General features: G+C 39.9%; 1 protein-coding gene across 1 annotated transcript in view; it reads right to left on the reverse strand.

The window, feature by feature from the left end:
* cmya5 (cardiomyopathy associated 5) overlaps positions 1 to 6,338 on the reverse strand; it is a 62,343-nt gene extending 56,005 nt beyond the window's left edge. The window contains exon 1 of the mRNA XM_038998886.1: positions 6,259 to 6,338. Within this exon, the coding sequence (XP_038854814.1) occupies positions 6,259 to 6,338 (80 nt within the window). The remainder of the gene's footprint in view (positions 1 to 6,258) is intronic.
* Between the last annotated feature and the right edge of the window lie 12,793 nt (positions 6,339 to 19,131).

Here is a 19,131-nt window from a genome sequence, read left to right on the forward strand (position 1 = left end):
TTGGCAGAAATGTCCAGATCAACTAGCCCATGTCAGCTAACGTTTTTTTAGCTTTCAGAGATTTAAGTACTTTCCAGAAGTTTGCTAGATTCCTACTATTCTCAGATACACAGTTCAAGAAGTACAGTATGGTGACTTTGCTTTCCAAACCAAAGATAGACATATACAGTGCCTTTAGAAGTATTCACACCACTTGACTTTTTCCACATTTTGTTGTGTTACAGCCTGAATTTGTCATCACTGGCCTACACACAATACCCCATAATGTTAAAGTGGAAGAATGTTTTCAAGTTTTACAAATTAATTCAAAAATAAAAGCTGAAATGTCTTGAGTCAATAAGTATTCAACCCCTTTGTTATGGCAAGCCTAAATAAGTTCAGGAGTAAAACTGCTGTCACGACTTCCGCCGAAGTCGGCCCTTCTCCTTGTTCGGGTGGTGTTCGGCGGTCGACGTCACCGGCTTTCTAGTCACCATCGATCCATTTTTCAGTTTCGTTTTGTTTTGTCTGTATTATACACACCTGGTTTCAATTCCCCCATCATGTTCCCTATTTAACCCTCTGGCTTTCATTTCTGTTTTGTCCGTGATTGTTTGTGCGTTAGGTGTTGTAGTTGATACGTGTACGTATCTGTTTATTTTCCATTTGTGGAATTGTGCATTTATTTTGAGTAAAACACTGTGGTTTCGCTCAACACCTGTGTCCTGCGTTTGACTCCAAATATTCTCCGCACACAACCCTGACAACTGCGCTTAACAAGTCACATAAGTTGCAAAGATTCATAAGTTGCATAGTTGCATAATGACTACCTCATATTTGTACCCCACACGTACAATTATCTGGAAGGTCCCTCAATTGAGCAGTGAATTTCAAATGCAGATTCAACCACAAAGATCAGTGAGGTTTTTCAATGCCTCACAAAGAAGAGCACCTATTGGTAGATGGGTAAAAATAAAAAAGCAGACATTAAATATCCATTTGAGCATGGTGAAGTTATTAATTACACTTTGGATGGCGTATCAATACACCCAGTCACTACAAAGATACAGGCATCCTTCCTAGCTCAGTTGCCGGAGAGGAAGGAAACCGCTCAGGGATTTTACCATGAGGCCAATAGTGACTTTAAACAGTTACAGAGTTTAATGGCTGTGTTGGAGAAAACTGAGGATGGATCAACAACATTGTAGTTACTCCACAATACTAACCTAATTTACAGAGTGAAAAGAAGGAAGCTTGTACAGAATAAAAAATATTCCAAAGCATGCATCCTGTTTGCAACAAGGCACTAAAGTAATACTGCAAAAAATGTGGCAAAGCAATTCACTTTTTGTCCTGAAAACAAAGTGTTATATTTGGGGCAAATCCAATACAACACATCAGTGAGTACCACTCTCCGTGTTTTCAATCATAGTGGTGGCTGCTCCATGTTATGGGTATGCTTGTAATCGTTAATGACTGGGGAGTTCTTTAGGATAAAAAAGAAATGGAATGGCGCTGAGTAAAGGCAAAATCCTATTGGAAAACCTTGTTCAGTCTGCTTTCCACCAGACAATGAAAGATGAATTCACCTTTAAGCAGGACAATAATCTACAACACAAGGCCAAATCTACACTGGAGTTGCTAATTAAGAACACAGTGAATGTTCCTGTGGCCTAGTTACAGTTTTGACTTAAATCTACTTGAAAATCTATGGTAATACCTGAAAATGGTTGTCTAGCAATGATCAACAATCAATTTGACATAGTTTGAATAATTTTTTATCGAATAAATGGGCAAATGTTGCACAATCAGGATGTGGCAAACTCTTAGAGACTTAGCCAGAAAGACTCATCACTGCCAAAGTTGCTTCTACAAAGTATTGACTCAGGGGTTAGAATACTTGTGTAAATTACATATTTTTCTATTTCATTTTCAATAAATGTGCAAACATTCATGAAAACATGCTTTCATTTGTCATTATGGGGTATTGTGTGTAGATGGGTGAAACATATTTAATACATTTTGAATTCAGGAACAAGTCAAGCGGTATGAATACTTTCTGAAGGCAAATATATTTCTCAAATATCTATAGGACTGCCAGTCATACATGGTATCAGTCAATTTAGCCTTAGCCCAAGCAAAATGTATTTCCTGTAATTTTTAGTTAAATGTATGCATGCTTATCTACAATTGTTGAACAGAGAAGCAAAACAATTTAGCGCCTGATCCGAGTCAGATGACACAATCCCCGAGTCACACAACCCCAGATCAGACATGAAATGTTGCTAATTCAAATGCCCAAAATGTCTCTTTGTAATAATCCGTGGGCAGGATTTAGGTAGTTTATCATCTCTTATGCAGACAATGGGACAATGTTCACCGAGCTCATTAGCAAAGATTCCGTTGGCAGTATATTTATGAGGGCATTAGTTAGAAAAATATCTAAAAGAGTACATTCTTTAGGGTGTTTAAAGTTGGGGAGAGTTGGTTTACTTATCAGCAGAGTTAGAGTTAGCTCAGTAAAAATATATTTCAGCCTATGTGATACTGGCATCAACCAATCCAGATTAAAATGACCCAATATGAATTATTAAGATTTAGCATAGTAAGACAGTAATTCAGACAATTTGCTTAGGGCCCGATTCAGACAAAATTTACGGCATTCCTACGCACTTCTCAGTAATTGTTATTCAGACTTACCTTATGCAGGTGCGTATCAGGCTTAGCAGGTGTGGTTCCCCTGCACACACTGAATAAATGTAATTCAACTCCTGAAAACCCTCCCACTAACAGATTTTCTTGTAGAGTTGTGTTCAATATGGTTTTCAGTACATGTATCTACAGCCATCCCTTTAAATTTGGTGTACCTTTAATTTGAATCCAGTCTTCGTGAACAGTGCGCCAGGGTCCAGGTTTAAGCTGCTACGGTATGGTATGCATCCCATTATGATTCAAATAGGCTACATGTCCCAAATTAATTTGTTAGCCTAATATGATCCACGAATGCTAGCAATCCTTAGGAACAAAGGCTACTGATAGTGGCTAATATTTAACACGATACACATTGTAAAAAATACATTGAAAAGTCTGGCCGTACACTGTAATTAAACATGATAGAAATTATAAATCAACTTGGTATGTTTGGTGCTATACTGTAATTTGCGCATGGCTACAGAAGCTATGGCTCTCCAAACTTCATCCCTGCAAGGTTATAAGGCCAGAATTTCATAAATGTCACTGTGGAAAAGGTGATATATTGATATGCTTCAGTTTGCCGCCATATGACTAGTTACATATGTGTCTCCTGTAATCATAAGGTAAAATAAATCGAAACAATTGTCATTTATATTTACAATCCCCTTATCCAAACGGCTTACTCATTTACCTACAGTAGCTCTTATCATTATCTCTTATCAATTTGTAAATTACAGTGCATGAAGAATGGTGCTATTTATATCGGGAAAAATAAAGTAGATGTCGACCTTATTCATCCTTTATTCACGCGTGAAATTGTTGGAAATTAAGTTAAGGTCAGAATACGGCGTATCTGTAGACACACCGCCGCCATACATCCTTTCTTTGATCTCCACCCCAATAACATGCTATTCTCATGTCTAAGTTCAAGATCAGAATACACGTAGAGAGAAAAAGTGCATAAAAAGGGAATGCCATTCCATTTATGCGTGCTTAACTCTGGTTGTAATTCCCCCCTTAGAGCACAAGGCAGAACCGAGGGAGGTAAATTCCCACCAGTGTCAGCTGGGCTTTATTACCAAGGCCTACATTCAAGATTAGACATTCAGATTGCTTAGGGAAACATTTAAGCTGCCCTTTACGAATATGACGACACCCCCACCTTTGCCAAATCTGTATACATTATAACCAGTCAGAGACACATCAGTATTCGACATAGACTTTATTAACCAAGATTCAGTAATAATAAGAATGTCAGTGTTGGTTTGAGAAACCAGAGTTATAATAAAATATATTTTCAAAATCAAACTTCTGGCATTTACGGCAATCAAATCAGCAAGAGTAGAGCAGGCCGGTGCTCAGGGTTGGAATATCCCTTGCAGCGTGGAATGCAGCCTAGTTGTATTTACACCATCCCAGCAGATATCTTCAAAAAATAACTTTGCTCTGTGCTTTTCCGAGCATGCACTTAATTTGATTGAGACCGGTAATGAATTGGCCTTGTCAAGCATCATTCTAATGTTCTTCAGTAGAGGGCGCTAGTGGTCTTAAATTGTGAAAGTCCCAAACACACACTGTATAGTCTTTTGCAATTGTAATGGTATTGAGTTGGGTTGGGTTTAATGATAAATGTCACTAATCACACTGCATATAGAGCTGTTTTCTAATAATGTTATTGGAAATATAAGACTGCCATGCAATGGTTTACAATTGTAATATTTTATTAAGGTTGTTAGAACCTTTTAGTCGCTAGCCCATTTCTCCAACAAAGTTTTAGTCTTGTAGAAAAGGTTCATTGCACCATAGGCATAGCTCTCGCAGAAGGCTGCCTTGTTGGACTATTCAAGGAATGTTTGGTGGAAGCATTAAGTTGCTAAGAGAAAGACTAAATGAATTGCTTTCATGAAGGAATGACTTGAATTGTGAGGATGACCACATAATTAATTTACCATGAGCAAAATGTATTGGTTTTCTACCCAAAGTTGCAAAGGAAATGTGATCTATTTAAAACAACAAGGGACCAGCAAAATCTCTGGCAGCATAGCAGGAACAGCAGCATCAAGTGGTCAAAACCTGATATTTTCACACTAATTTATGATAAAAATTGCAAGAGACTTCAATTTCAAATTTCTCAGAACAGAGGAAAATAACCATCACCAAATTAACAAGGAATACATTACATAGTATGAAGAAACAATACTCCAAACTGCATATTCATACTACTTGTCAGACATAGAGAACTTATATTGTATCCTGGTTGTTGGGGTGGGATTGAAGTGGGGGGTTTGTGGGTGGCTTTTGAATATTTTATTGGATCCCTCATGTCTTACTCATTGCTAGGAAGAAGTTTGGTCCAAATCGGATGTTGGGTGCTATATTTATTGAATATATCCTTTAAACTAAAATGGACAATTTGGGTGCAATCAATTTGATAAATTTTTCTGAGATGAAATACAATTTCAACAAAATAAGGTTTCGGGAATGTCAATCTTACCAGTTTATAATTACAGAAACGATTTCAGAACAATGGTGGGTGTCATGGCTTGCTGAAATGACATGGAACGACTCAAATGGTATGACACTGATGGGATGATTTAGAATTTTGTGCAGTAGTATTTACTGATCGCCAGAAACAGTGAACACAATTCCACACATTTATTTTATGATGAAAACAACGTGTTAATATTCTGTGAACAAAACATTGAACTTTGTACTATTCACTGATGACATTTGTATTTCATGTTTTGCAAAATGTGGTCTAAGATATGCATTTGAGCATTTGATCATTGCTGTTATGCTATAGATACGTTTCAACACAGATTGAAAAATTGCTTGTACGCGATTGAGAAAAACTGTATAACAAATGATCCTATATGCACTGAGCACTCGCTCTGTCCAATGGTAGATAAAAACTGGGAAGGCTAGTGTCCCCGAACGTCATCGTGACTGGGGCTGAGGGACAACTATCTATGTACCTACAGTAGCAATATTCAGGATAACCTGATTAGAGTAAAGCACTAAACTGTGTGATAGTGTAAGGCCTAGATTCAATTAGATCAAGTGTTAACTGGTGATCACTGACACCCGCATACTGATGTTTCGGCGGTGTCTGAGTTGTAACTGCCTGGGAGTTGTCAAACCGGTGAGCAGCTGCTCTTGATCATTGTCACAAAGCCACACCCGTCCCAAATTCAGAATGAGAAAATGTAGGCTAAATAGAAATAATGATGCTCAAATTGAAAATCATTCAACAAAAATAATTTTTAGGCTGATAGAAAAAGGTTTTCTATCAGCCTAATCGCTTTTGAGTGTTCAAACTTGTAAACAAGCTTGCATAGGATTTCTCGTAATGTGACTCCGTGCAGCCATTGGCAATGTCCGCTTTAGGTATAATGACAGGAGTCGCTTGTGGATTTGACAGCTCTAACGCAGTTTCACCTCCGACACGGCCAAAACAACCAAAACATTAGCTGGATCTGAATTAATAGAGCACTAATTGTCCTAGTGTTGTAGAGTGTGTGTGTGTGTGTGTGTGTGCTCCAGAGCACAGTACGACAGTGAAGCACTTAGCTGAAATTCAAGCACCTGTTCCTGAGTTCCTCCACGTCGTCTTCATCCTCCTGAACGACGGCCTCTGGCAACTCATGCTCCTGTAATTCCGTCATCGCCATATCAGAGTCCATTTTTGTAGTTTATAGCAGGTTCCTTTAGCAGGTTTCAGTATATTTCCGTAGTTCCTGATGTTTTCTAAAGTTTCTTGTTATTTTTCTGTTGGTGTCTGACCCTCTTAGAGTATTGGAGTCCCTCTTCCTATTTGTGTCAATCCAAGCTGAGAGCTATTCGCCTGACTCAGCTAGCACTGGAAATAGACTGACAGAGAGGGACAGAGCGAGACAGGAGAGGGCTAAGGGACAGGGAGAGAGGGGAGGGGAGAGAGAGAGATGGAGAGAAGAGAGAGGCTGAAAGAGAGGGACGGAGGGGTGAGGAGTGTGAGACAGGGCACTGTGTCTTTCTGCCCCCTGCGTTTCAGTCTGTGGACCTACAACAACACCCTCAGACAGAGACGTAACATGTCACTCACTGCAACAACTGTTCCCTAAGATACAACGCCTACAGTATCTAAAGCTGTGCAAGTTTGCTCCCTGTGTGCAACAACACAGAGGGAATTATAAATCAATGTCCACCAAATGGTGGGTCCTGGTTAGAAACATGACATGGTCATAACACTAAAATAGCTTTAAGTGGGTCACAGTGCCACAGTGTTCTAGTGGCAGCATGGATCAGGGTCAGTGTGAGTTTAAAGGGATAGTGCGAGCATGTTAGCTGTTCTGGTAGACTTCCAGGCATTGCGCTAACGCTAGTTAGCAATGACTCACAAAACTATTTTTTTACTTCCTTTAAACTACCCTCAGAGACATACAAATGGTATTTCTGATGAAGGAATACGTGCTAAAACGTGTTAGCCTTCCCGGACAAAAATAAAAAGGTGAAATCAGGTGACTTTTTTTTTGTCTTTTAAAGTTGCACTGTGCAGAAATCGTTCCGCTATTTCCTGGTGGCTAAAACTTTAATAGTTTGCCTAATTTCAGTTTATGTTACAAAATAAACTAGTGTTGTGTTGATAATCATTGTACCATCTAAACCGCTGTGAAATATGTTTTCCATAACGAAAAATAGTGTTGTTTCAGCTGTTTAAAGCTAGTGTATGAAAAAACAAAAGTAAAAGATGCAAAAACAAAACTTAAGAACGGGAAGCATAGAAATAGCTTGTTAGACTTGCTTTCAAGTAGAATGATAGATCTATAATACACATTTCTATGTGAATAAAAAATAAAATTGGAGTGCCGTTTCCCAATGTTCTTGAACTTTCATTTGAAAGTATCCATGAGTTCATCGGACTCTGGGTAAGTAGAAAAAGGCCTTACCCTTTTACACTTGTGGGAATTGGCATATAAGGATAGGGCTACATTGAAGTGATTCTCACAGAAGAAATATGAAAAGCATATGCTCAAATGCATACATATAAGCATGGTAGCAAATGAAAGGGAACAGTTTGGAGATTATGGGAAAATTGAGGACAACAGTTCATCTGACAAGACTGAATCCAAACGTTACACTGTTGATTTTATGTATATTTGACATTTACTGTACTTTAACACATTTGTTGATCATCTGAAAATACTCTGGATACATTCAGTAACATAAGAATATTGTGGGTTTGGGTGAGAAGACTATCTGGTGTCTCCAAGTGGCCAGACACCTCTCCAAAGTGTGCACAGTTCCTAAGTAATTTCAAGGCACTCTTTCAAGGCACTCTCCTAGCTGTGCCGTTGAGGAACTAGAGCAAGCTCATTTGTAGTTGCTTTGTTTGGAACACAACCCTGCAACCCCGCCATCACACAATTACTGTTTTACGCAATCCCAAAAACAGACCATTTATAAATCGCAATCTGGGTCAGGTGGGCATCAGCGGACAGGCTGTGTGAAGGCAAAACTTCTGAAAGGATGGCGTATAGGACCATCACGGGAGAGAACAGAGGCAGCTGCTGTCTGTGTTGTGCTTTTTCTCCAAGTTGTAAAAACCTGAACCAAATTATGAAAACAGCTGCCAAACGATTGAAAACCGAAATTCTGGCGTTTTTTTCTGAGTAAAGCCAGTGTGTCTATGAAAGAGGATGACTAAACACGTCAGCTACTACAGTGACTGAAATGACTGCAACACTTAAAAAGCTGCAGTTAGTTTCAGAATAGGTGGCAAGGAATAAGTTAGTCCTAAATATTTCAAAAACTAAAAGCATTGTATTTCAAATCAAATCAAATTTTATTTGTCACATACACATGGTTAGCAGATGTTAATTCGAGTGTAGCGAAATGCTTGTGCTTCTAGTTCCGACAATGCAGTAATAACCAACAAGTAATCTAACCTAACAATTCCACAACTACTACCTTATACACACACGTGTAAAGGGATAAAGAATATGTACATAAAGATATATGAATGAGTGATGGTACAGAACGGCATAGGCAAGATGCAGTAGATGGTATAGAGTACAGTATATACATATGAGATGAGTAATGTAGGGTATGTAAACATAAAGTGGCATAGTTTAAAATCATTCACTAAACCCTAAATCTCAACTAAATCTTGTAATGAACCATGTGGAAATTAAGCAAGTTTTGGTGACTAAACTGCTTGGAGTAACCCTGGATTGTAAAACTGTCATGGTCAAAACATATTGATCCAACAGTAGCTAAGATAGGTTGAAGTCTCTCCATAATAAATCACTGCTCTGCCTTCTTAACAGCACTATCAACAAGCCAGGTCCTACAGGCCCTAGTTTTGTCGCACCTGGACTACTTTTCAGTTGTGTGGTCAGGTGCCACAAAGAGGGACTTAGGAAAATTGCAATTGACTCAGAACAGGGCAGCACGGCTGGCCCTTAAATTTACACTGAGAGCAAACATTAATAATATGCATGTCAATCTCTCCTGGCTCAAAGTGGAGGAGAGATTGACTTAATCACTACTTGTATTCGTGAGAGGTATTGACATGTTGAATGCACCGAGCTGTCTGTTTGAGCTACTGGCACACAGCTCGAACACCAATGCATACCCCACAAGACATGCCACCAGAGGTCTCTTCACAGTCCCCAAGTCCAGAACAGACTATCGGAGGTGCACATTACTACATATAGCCATGACTACATGGAACTCTATTCCACATCAAGTAACTCATGCAAGCAGTAAAATTCGATTTAATAAACAGGTAAAAAGACACCTTATGGAACAGTTGGAAACTGTGAAGCAACACAAACATAGGCACAGATACATGCATATACACACACGATAGCATATGTACTAAACTCAGCAAAAAAAGGAACGTCCCTTTTTCAGGACCCTGTCTTTCAAAGATAATTCGTAAAAATCCAAATAACTTCACAGATCTTCATTGTAAAGGGTTTAAAAACTGTTTCCCATGCTTGTTCAATAAACCATAAACAATTAATGAACATGCACCTGTGGAATGGTCGTTAAGACACTAACAGCTTACAGACTAGGCAATTAAGGTCACAGTTATGAAAACTTAGGACACTAAAGAGGCCTTTCGACGGCCTCTGAAAAATACCAAAAGAAAGATGCCCAGGGTCCCTGCTCATCTGCGTGAACATACTGCAAGGAGGCATGAGGACTGCAGATGGGGCCAGGGCAATAAATTGCTATGTCCGTACTGTGAGACGCCAAAAACAGCGCTACAGGGAGACAAGACGGACAGCTGATCGTCCTCGCAGTGGCAGACCACGTGTAACAACACCTGCACAGGATCGGTACATCCGAACATCACACCTGCGGGACAGGTACAGGATGGCAACAACTGCCGAGTTACACCAGGAACGCACAATCCCTCCATCAGTGCTCAGACTGTCCGCAATAGGCTGAGAGAGGCTGGACTGAGGGCTTGTAGGCCTGTTGTAAGGCAGGTCCTCACCAAACATCACCGGCAACAACGTCACTTATGGGCACAAACCCACCATCGCTGGACCAGACAGGACTGGCAAAAAGTGTTCTTCACTGACGAGTCGTGGTTTTGTTTCACCAGGGCTGATGGCCTGATTCGTGTTTATTGTCGAAGGAATGAGTGTTACACCAAGGCCTGTACTCTGGAGCGGGATCGATTTAGAGGTGGAGGGTCCGACATGGTCTGGGCCGGTGTGTCACAGCATCATCGGACTGAGCTTGTTGTCATTGCAGGCAATCTTAACGCAGTGCGTTACAGGGAAGACATCCTCCTCCCTCATGTGGTACCCTTCCTGTAGGGTCATCCTGACATGACCCTCCAGCATGACAATGCCATTAGCCATGTTGCTCGTTCTGTGCGTGATTTCCTGCAAGACAGAAATGTCAGTGTTCTGCCTTGGCCAGTGAAGAGCCCAGATCTCAATCCCATTGAGCATGTCTGCGACCTGTTGGATCGGAGGGTGAGGGCGAGGGCCATTACCCCCAGAAATGTCCGGGAACTTGCAGGTGCCTTGGTGGAAGAGTGGGGTAACATCTCGCAGCAAGAACTGGCATATCTGGTGCAGTCCATGAGGAGGAGATGCACTGCAGTACGTAATGCAGCTGGTGGCCACACCAGATACTGACTCTTACTTTGATTTTGACCCCCCCTTTGTTCAGGGACACATTATTCCATTTCTGTTAGTCACATCTCTGTGGAACTTGTTCAGTTTATATCTCAGTTGTTGAATCTTGTTATGTTCATACAAATACTTACACATGTTAAGTTTGCTGAAAATAAACGCAGTTGACAGTGAGAGGACGTTTCTTTTTTTGCTGAGTTTATATACACGTACATATGGATTTTGTGTTGTAGATATGTGGTCGTAGAGTTGGAGCCTGAGGGCACACAATGTGTTGTGAATGTATTGTAATGTTTTTAAAATTGTATAACTGCTTTAATTTTGCTGGACCCCAGGAAGAGTTGCTGCTGCCTTGGGATCCATAATAAATACACATTTGAAAGCTTGTTCTATTGCCAACATGACTAGGTAAGGTATAAAATAAAATCTTAGTGTCAGGTTTTCACAGCGCAATTCAGAGAAACGGATCGTCATTTTGGTGCGCATCGAAAGGAGTCATGCGTGCATTCAGGTGCGTGTTCCGAGGCAAATTTTCTTCATAAGACAAACATAGTTCAGAACAACCCAGGGTATGACGCCATGTCATCTAGTAATTGTACATCAAACAAAGTGATCATAAATATTGACCGCATATGAGTTTTATGATATGGAAATGTGAAGTGCAAATTTGGACTCACGGGTGTTTGGCTTGCTTGTGTGACATCAAAGTGATATTAATTATAATCCTCAACGTGTCATCTTTCAAATTATACGAAACAAAAATATAATTGCAAGTGAGCATTTCTCCTTTGCCAAGATAATCAATCCACCTGACAGGTGTGGCATATCAAGAAGCTGATTAAACAGCATGAAAATTACACAGGTGCAGGTCGTGCTGGGGACAATAAAAGGCCACTCCAAAATGTGCAGTTTTGTCGCACAACACAATGCCACAGATGTCTCAAGTTTTGAGATAGCATGCAACTAGCATGATTACTGCAGGAATGTCCACCAGAGCTGTTGCCAGAGAATGAAATGTTAATTTCTCTACCATAAGCCCCCTCCAACGTCATTTTAGATAATTTGGCAGTGCATCCAACCTGCCTCACAGTCGCAGACCACGTGTAACCACACCAGCCCAGGACCTTAACATCTGACTTCTTCACCTTGCGGGATCATCTGAGACCACCCACCCGGACAGCTGATGAAACTGAGGGTTTGCACAACTGAAGAGTTTCTGCACAAACTGTCAGAAACCGTCTTAGGGAAGCTCATCTGCGTGCTCGTCATCCTCACCAGGGTCTTGACCTGACTGCAGTTTGGCATCGTAAACGACTTCAGCGGGAAAATGCTCACCTTCGATGGCCACTGGCACGCTGGAGAAGTGTGCTCTTCATGGATGAAACCCGGATTTAAATGTACTGAGCAGATGACAGACAGCATGTATGGAGTTGTGTGGGGGAGTGGTTTGCTGATGTCAACGTTGTGAACAGAGTGCCCCATGTTGGCAGTGGAGTTATGGTATGGGCAGGCATCAGCTACGGACAACGAACACATTTTATTGATGGCAATTTGAATGCAGACACCGTGACGAGATCCTGAGGCCCATTGTCGTGGCATTCATCCGCCACCATCACCTCATGTTTCAGCATGATAATGCACGGCCCAATGTCACAAGTATCTGTACACAATTCCTAGAAGCTGAAAACGTCCCAGTTCTTCAATGGCCTGCATACTCACCAGACATGTCACTCATTGAGCATGTTTGGGATGCTCTGGATCGCTGTGTACAACTGCTCTCTACAACTGTTCCAGTTCCCGCCAATATCCAGCTACTTTGTACAGCCATTGAAGAGGAGTAGGACACCATTCCACAGGCCACAATCAACAGTCTGATCAACTCTGCGAAGGAGATGTGCCATGCTAAATTATACAAATGGTGGTCACACCAGATACTGATTGGTTTTCTGATCCACGCCCCTACCTTTAAAGATATCTGTGATGCATATCTGTATTCCCAGTCATTTAAATCCATATATTAGGGCCTAATGAATTCATTTCAATTGACTGATTTCCCTATACTGTATGAACTGTACCAGTCCTCTTAATTTACAGCATTTCCCTCACTCGGACAACAAAAATGTTTTAATAGTTTCCCAATTAGCAGGAGGGAAGGGGGCTACTTCTTGTCGCGTGTGGTGCTCAAGTTCAAAACAGCTGTCAGTCAAAACCCATACAGTGCTGTGAAGCGCAGAGCCTGAGCTCTGTGATAATTTATAGCATGTTACTGTATAGCCACTGCGTTCCAATTTAGGCGCTTATCAGTGCCCAAACCTGCCATTTTAAACCTGTATACAGGTGTGAGTATAAAGGGCTAATCTTGCAGCTATCCCTTTAAGACTAGATTCTCCGTGGCTGGGTTAAATATAGGCACTGTACCCCCTGTAGCACAGGCGTGAACAAACATACATGCACACACAGCTATGTCTGACTGACACTATGTCCCTCTTCATGCCAACACTATGCACTGGTCATAAAACTAACGAAATTCGGCATCAAAATCACAGAGAGACAAACTAACAAGGGTCTGGGCACCTAGAGGTCTCAGTCTCAGTTAACATTTCATTCCAATGAAATACGCAGGGACACAATAATTTTTCTTATCATTTAAATAAATCATTGAAAGTGTGTTCAGTACAAAAAGTCACAAGGAACCACATAAAGAAAATATTACCAATAAAAGTAGCTATACTCACGTCGAGGTGAGAGTAGATTGTCGCACTGGTCTGTCTAGCAGTTAACTGATCACATATGAGTGACTGTCAATGTTTAGAAGAACAAAACTAGTCGCTGAATCAGACACAGCATTGACCTGAATCCAATCATAGGAAAATAAAGAGTTTGAACAGAAATTTCTTAGAATTCCCCCAATATAATTAACTAATTTGAAAAATACAAAAAGCTTCCCAGCAAACCGGGAACATTCCCAGAACATTAGTTAAGATTCCCATTAACTTCTAGTTAAGATTTTATATAACATTAGGATGATAACATGTTTTTTTGTTGTTGAATAAAAAAATAAAAAAATGTCCTTAGAATGTTCTCCTAACGTTAAAATGTTGTGCATAACAGCTGTAACATCCACCACAGAACATTCTTCAAACATTCTCATTAGGTTTCCAGGTAATAACAATGTAAAAGTAATGTTTTTAGAACATACTGCTGCAACAAAATGTGAGAGCAATAGAAATGGTTCTGAGGAAACATTACAGGAACATTCTCTTAATGTTGATGGCGATGTAATTAAAAACACCCATAGCAACATGCAGGGAATATTCCCACAATGCTCTCATAATGTTTTCGTGTGACGTTATGCCATGATTGTTCCAATAACGCTCCCTAAACATTCTTCAGCGGTCATGTCTGGGTTCAATTAAATTGGTTATGAGAGAACATTACTAGAACATTTCCCTAACATTAATGGAGATGTCATCCGAGACACTTATCCAGGTATAGAATCATAATTTGACCAGTTTCTCACAGCAGGAAAATAATCCTGCAACAACAGGAAATGTGAATTACTATGTGGATTATAATTAATGGTACATTTTGTATAGGTTGATACATTTTTCGTTTGGGCAAAAAAAAGTCTGACATTTTAAAGTGGAAATTACAAACTTTATAAGCATTTTATTAACCTTAAATGCAATAAAAGTTTAAATTTCCTATGGTGCAGGAAAAAATAGGCTACTTAGTCTGCTGCGCCACCAGGATCCTAATGTTTCCAGTGGATTTCCCTTTGTATTGAAATACTTTAATTATGATCCAAACTATGGTCATATGTCTTCGTACATACAGTACCAGTCAAAAGTTTGGACACACCTACTCATTCAAGGGTTTTTCTTTATTTTTACTATTATCTACATTGTAGAATAATAGTGAAGACATCAAAACTATGAAATAACACATATGGAATCATGTAGTAACCAAAAAAGTGTTAAACACATTTTATATTTTATATTTGAGATTCTTCAAAGTAGCCACCCTTTGCCTTGATGACAGCTTTGCAAACTCTTGGCATTCTCTCAACCAGCTTCATGAGGTAGTCACCTGGAATGCATTTCAATTAACAGGTCTGCCTTGTTAAGTTAAATTGTGGAATTTCTTTCCTTAATAACCTCTTTGGGCTAGGGGGCAGTATTTCATGTTCGCGTAAAAAGCGTGCCCAGAGTAAACTGCCTGCTACTCAGGCCCAGAAGCTAGGATATGCATATTATTAGTGGATTTGGATAGAAAACACTCTGAAGTTTCTAAAACTGTTTGAATGATGTCTGTGAGTATAACATAACTCATATGGCAGACAAAAACCTGAGAAAAATCCAACCAGGAAGTGGGAAATCTGAGGTTTGTAGTTTTTCAAGTGATTTCCTATCCAATATCCAGTGTAAATGGGGTCAGATGGCACTTCCTAAGGCTTCCACTAGATGTCAACAGTCTTTAGAAAGTTGTTTCAGGCTTCTATTGTGAAAGGGGAGAGAATAAGACCACTCACAGTAAGTGGCTCAAGCCTTTAGTTGTTTATCGCGCGTGAGCGCGAGCTCCGTTCCCTTTCCTTTCTAATGACAACGGAATTGTCCGGTTGGAATATTATTAAAAATGTATGATAAAAACATCCCAAAAATTTATTATATACATCGTTTGACATGTTTCTACAAACTGTAATGGAACTTTTTTTACTTTTCGTCTGTACATAGTGCCCGCGCTTTGTGCATTTGGATTAGTGAACTAAACGTGCAAAAAAAAGGAGATATTTGGACATAAAGATTAACTTTATCAAACAAAACAAACATTTATTGTGGAACTGGGATTCCTGGGAGTGCATTCCGATGAAGATCATCAAAGGTAAGTGAATATTTATAACGCTATTTTTGACTTTTGTTGACTCCACAACTTGGCTTGTATGGCTTGTTTTGTGGCTGAGCGCTGTACTCAGATTATCGCATGGTGTGCTTTCGCCGTAAAGCTTTTTTGAAATCTGACAGAGCAGTTGCATGAAGGAGAGGTTTATCTTTAATCCTATGTATAACACTTGTATCTTTCATCAAAGTTTATGATGTGGCTCTCTGCAAATTCACCGGATGTTTTGGAGGCAAAACATTACTGAACATAACGCGCCAATGTAAACTGCGATTTTTAGATATAAATATGAACTTTATCGAACAAAACATACATGTATTGTGTAACATGAAGTCCTATGAGTGCGATCTGATGAAGATCATCAAAGGTTAGTGATTAATTTTATCTCTTTTTCTGCTTTTTGTGACTCCTCTCTTTGGCTGGAAAATGGCTGTATGTTTTTTGTGATTAGGCGCTGACCTAACATAATCGCATGGTGTGCTTTCGCTGTAAAGCCTTTTTGAAAGCTTTAATTTGGTGTATTGCACTTGTGAATGTATGAAAGTTAAATATTTCTAATATGTTTTTTTGAATTTCGCGCTCTGCCATTTCACGGGATGTTGTCGAGGGGTTCCGCTAGCGGAACATCTAGCCGTAACAGTTAATGCGTTTGAGCCCATCAGTTGTGTTGTGACAAGGTAGTGTTGGTATACAGAAAATAGCCCTATTTGGTAAAAGACCCAGTCCATATTATGGCAAGAACAGCTCAAATAAGCAAAGAGAAATGACAGTCTATCATTACTTTAAGACATGAAGGTCAGTCAATCTGGAAAATTTCAAGAACTTTGAAAGTTTCTTCAAGTGCAGTCGCAAAAACCATCAAGCGCTATAATGAAACTGGCTCTCATGAGGAACGCCACAGGAAAGGAAGACCCAGTTCATTAGAGTTAGCAGCCTCAGATTGCAGCCCAAATAAATGCTTCACACAGTTCAAGTAACAGACACATCTCAACATCAACTGTTCAGAAGAGACTGTGTGAATCTGGCCTTCATGGTCGGATTGCTGTAAAGAAACCACTACTAAAGTAGTAAACTTTGAAGCTATGATGAAACTGGCTCTCAGGACCGCCAAAGGAAAGGAAGACCCAGATATACCTCTGCTGCAGATTAGTTCATTAGAGTTACCAGCCTCAGAAATTAACAGACATCTCAACATCAACTGTTCAGAGGAGACTGCGTGAATCAGCCTTCATGGTTGAATTGCTGCAAAGAAACCACTACTAAAGGACACCAATAAGAAGAAGAGACTTGCATGGGCCAAGAGACACGAGCAATGAACATTAGACCGGTGGAAATCTGTCTTTTGGTCTGATGAGTCCAAATTTGAGATTTTTGGTTCCAACCGCCGTGTTTTTGTGAGACGCACAGAGTAAGTGAACGGATGATCTCCGCATGTGTGGTTCCCACCTTGAAGCATGGAGGAGGGGGTGTGATGATGTGGGGCTGCTTTTAAAACATTTATTAAACCTTTATTTAACTAGGCAAGTCAGTCAAGAACATATTCTTATTTACAATGACGGCCTACCAAAAGGCAAATGACCTCCTGCGGGGACGGGGGCTAGGATTTTAAAACACACATCCATCAACATTAGCAGAATGCTCATGTATTGTTTCATGGTGACACTGTCAGTGATTTATTTAGAATTCAAGGCACACTTAACCAGCATGGCTACCACAGCATTCTGCAGCGATACGCCATCTCATCTGGTTTGCGCTTAGTGGGACTATAATTTTTTTCCTAACAGGGCAATGACCCAACACACCTCCAGGCTGTGTAAGAGCTATTTGACCAAGAAGGAAAGTGATGGAGTACTGCATCAGATGATCTGGCCTCCACAATCACCTGACCTCAACCCAATTGAGATGGTTTGGGATGAGTTGGACCACAGAGTGAAGGAAAAACAGCCAACAAGTGCTCAGCAAATGTGGGAACTCCTTCAAGATGGTTGGAAAAGCATTCCAAGTGAAGCTGGTTGAGAGAACGCCAAGAGTGTGCAAAGCTGTTATCAAGGCAAAGGGTGGCTAATTTGAATAATCTCAAATATAACAAATATTTTGATTTAACAATTTTTTTGGTTACTATATGAATTAGTATGTGTTATTTCATAGTTTTGATGTCTTCACTATTATCCTACAATGTAGAAAATAGTAAAAATTAAGAAAAACTCTTGAATGAGTAGGTGTCCAAACTTTTGACAGGTACTGTATGCAAAGATAAAGACCACAATCTGGAAGTCATAGTAAAGGTGAAATTGCTTTAAATGTATGTTAGTCCCTCCCCAATGGCGCTATGGATTTATTCCAGGGATAACGCTCCCAGGTCCGTCCCCGGCTGAGACTATGGCAGAACTGTTTGTACAATAAATTGTCATGTAATTACAATTAATTGCCAGATGTGTTTCTACATGGATTGTTGTACAACTAACTTTGTCAACAGTAAGAGAACACTAACACATGAAAGAAACCTCCATGGACTGTTCAAAACTGAATTTGATCATTCTGGGAACATAGAAATAACATTCAATGAACATTGAGGGAACGTTTTGTGCACCCTGATATAAACATTGTAAGAATGTCATCTCAAATGGACAGATTTTCTGTTTTGGGAACCCATCTTGTCATATCCCGCAATGTTCCGACAACCTAAAGAAATGTTTTAAGAACTTTTAAATAACATAAGAAATGTGTTCTGGGAACGTTCTTGCAAACTAATAGAAACATTGTATAATCATCTGGACAGGTTTTGTGTTTTGGGAACACATCTTTTGTGATGTCCCCACAATGTTCCCACCAGACTGTTCCCACATTCTGGGAACCTTTAAAGAACAGACTAAATGTGTTCTGCGAATGTTCTTGCAATGTCAGGTGAATGTTTTATACAAACATTGTATAATCATCAGCACAACGGGACAGTTTTTGTATTATGAGAACATTTACCGCAACCTAATGAATGTTCTGGGAACTTTCACAGAACCAACTTTGGTTTGCTGGATGCTCATACATGCCGTTATAGCCTAGAATCCCAAATGGATTTCTTAGTTGTTATTCACACAAAAGCACTTCTGCAGACACTACCTCTACCTATTGTCATAGAGACAACAGCATAATGACAGCAGAATGACAATGTTCCATGATAATAACATTCTAATATGCATTCTACCTAGGATTGGTACTTCGCCCAACAACATTGTCAATGTCATCGATAATCATAGATAAGCTGGAAACATACGGGTGCTGAGGAGCTAATATTAGAGAGCTGACTGGAGGTTCTGAGATGTGTTCTTGACCAAGGGTTTGACCTTTGATCTTGGGAGGACAGGTCCCCCATGGTATGTAAAGAGCAGAGGAAGTAGAACACAGTTCAAGGAGAACCTTTGGACAGATC

The sequence above is a fragment of the Salvelinus namaycush genome, chromosome 1, assembly GCF_016432855.1.
Source record: "Salvelinus namaycush isolate Seneca chromosome 1, SaNama_1.0, whole genome shotgun sequence".
NCBI lineage: Eukaryota > Metazoa > Chordata > Actinopteri > Salmoniformes > Salmonidae > Salvelinus > Salvelinus namaycush.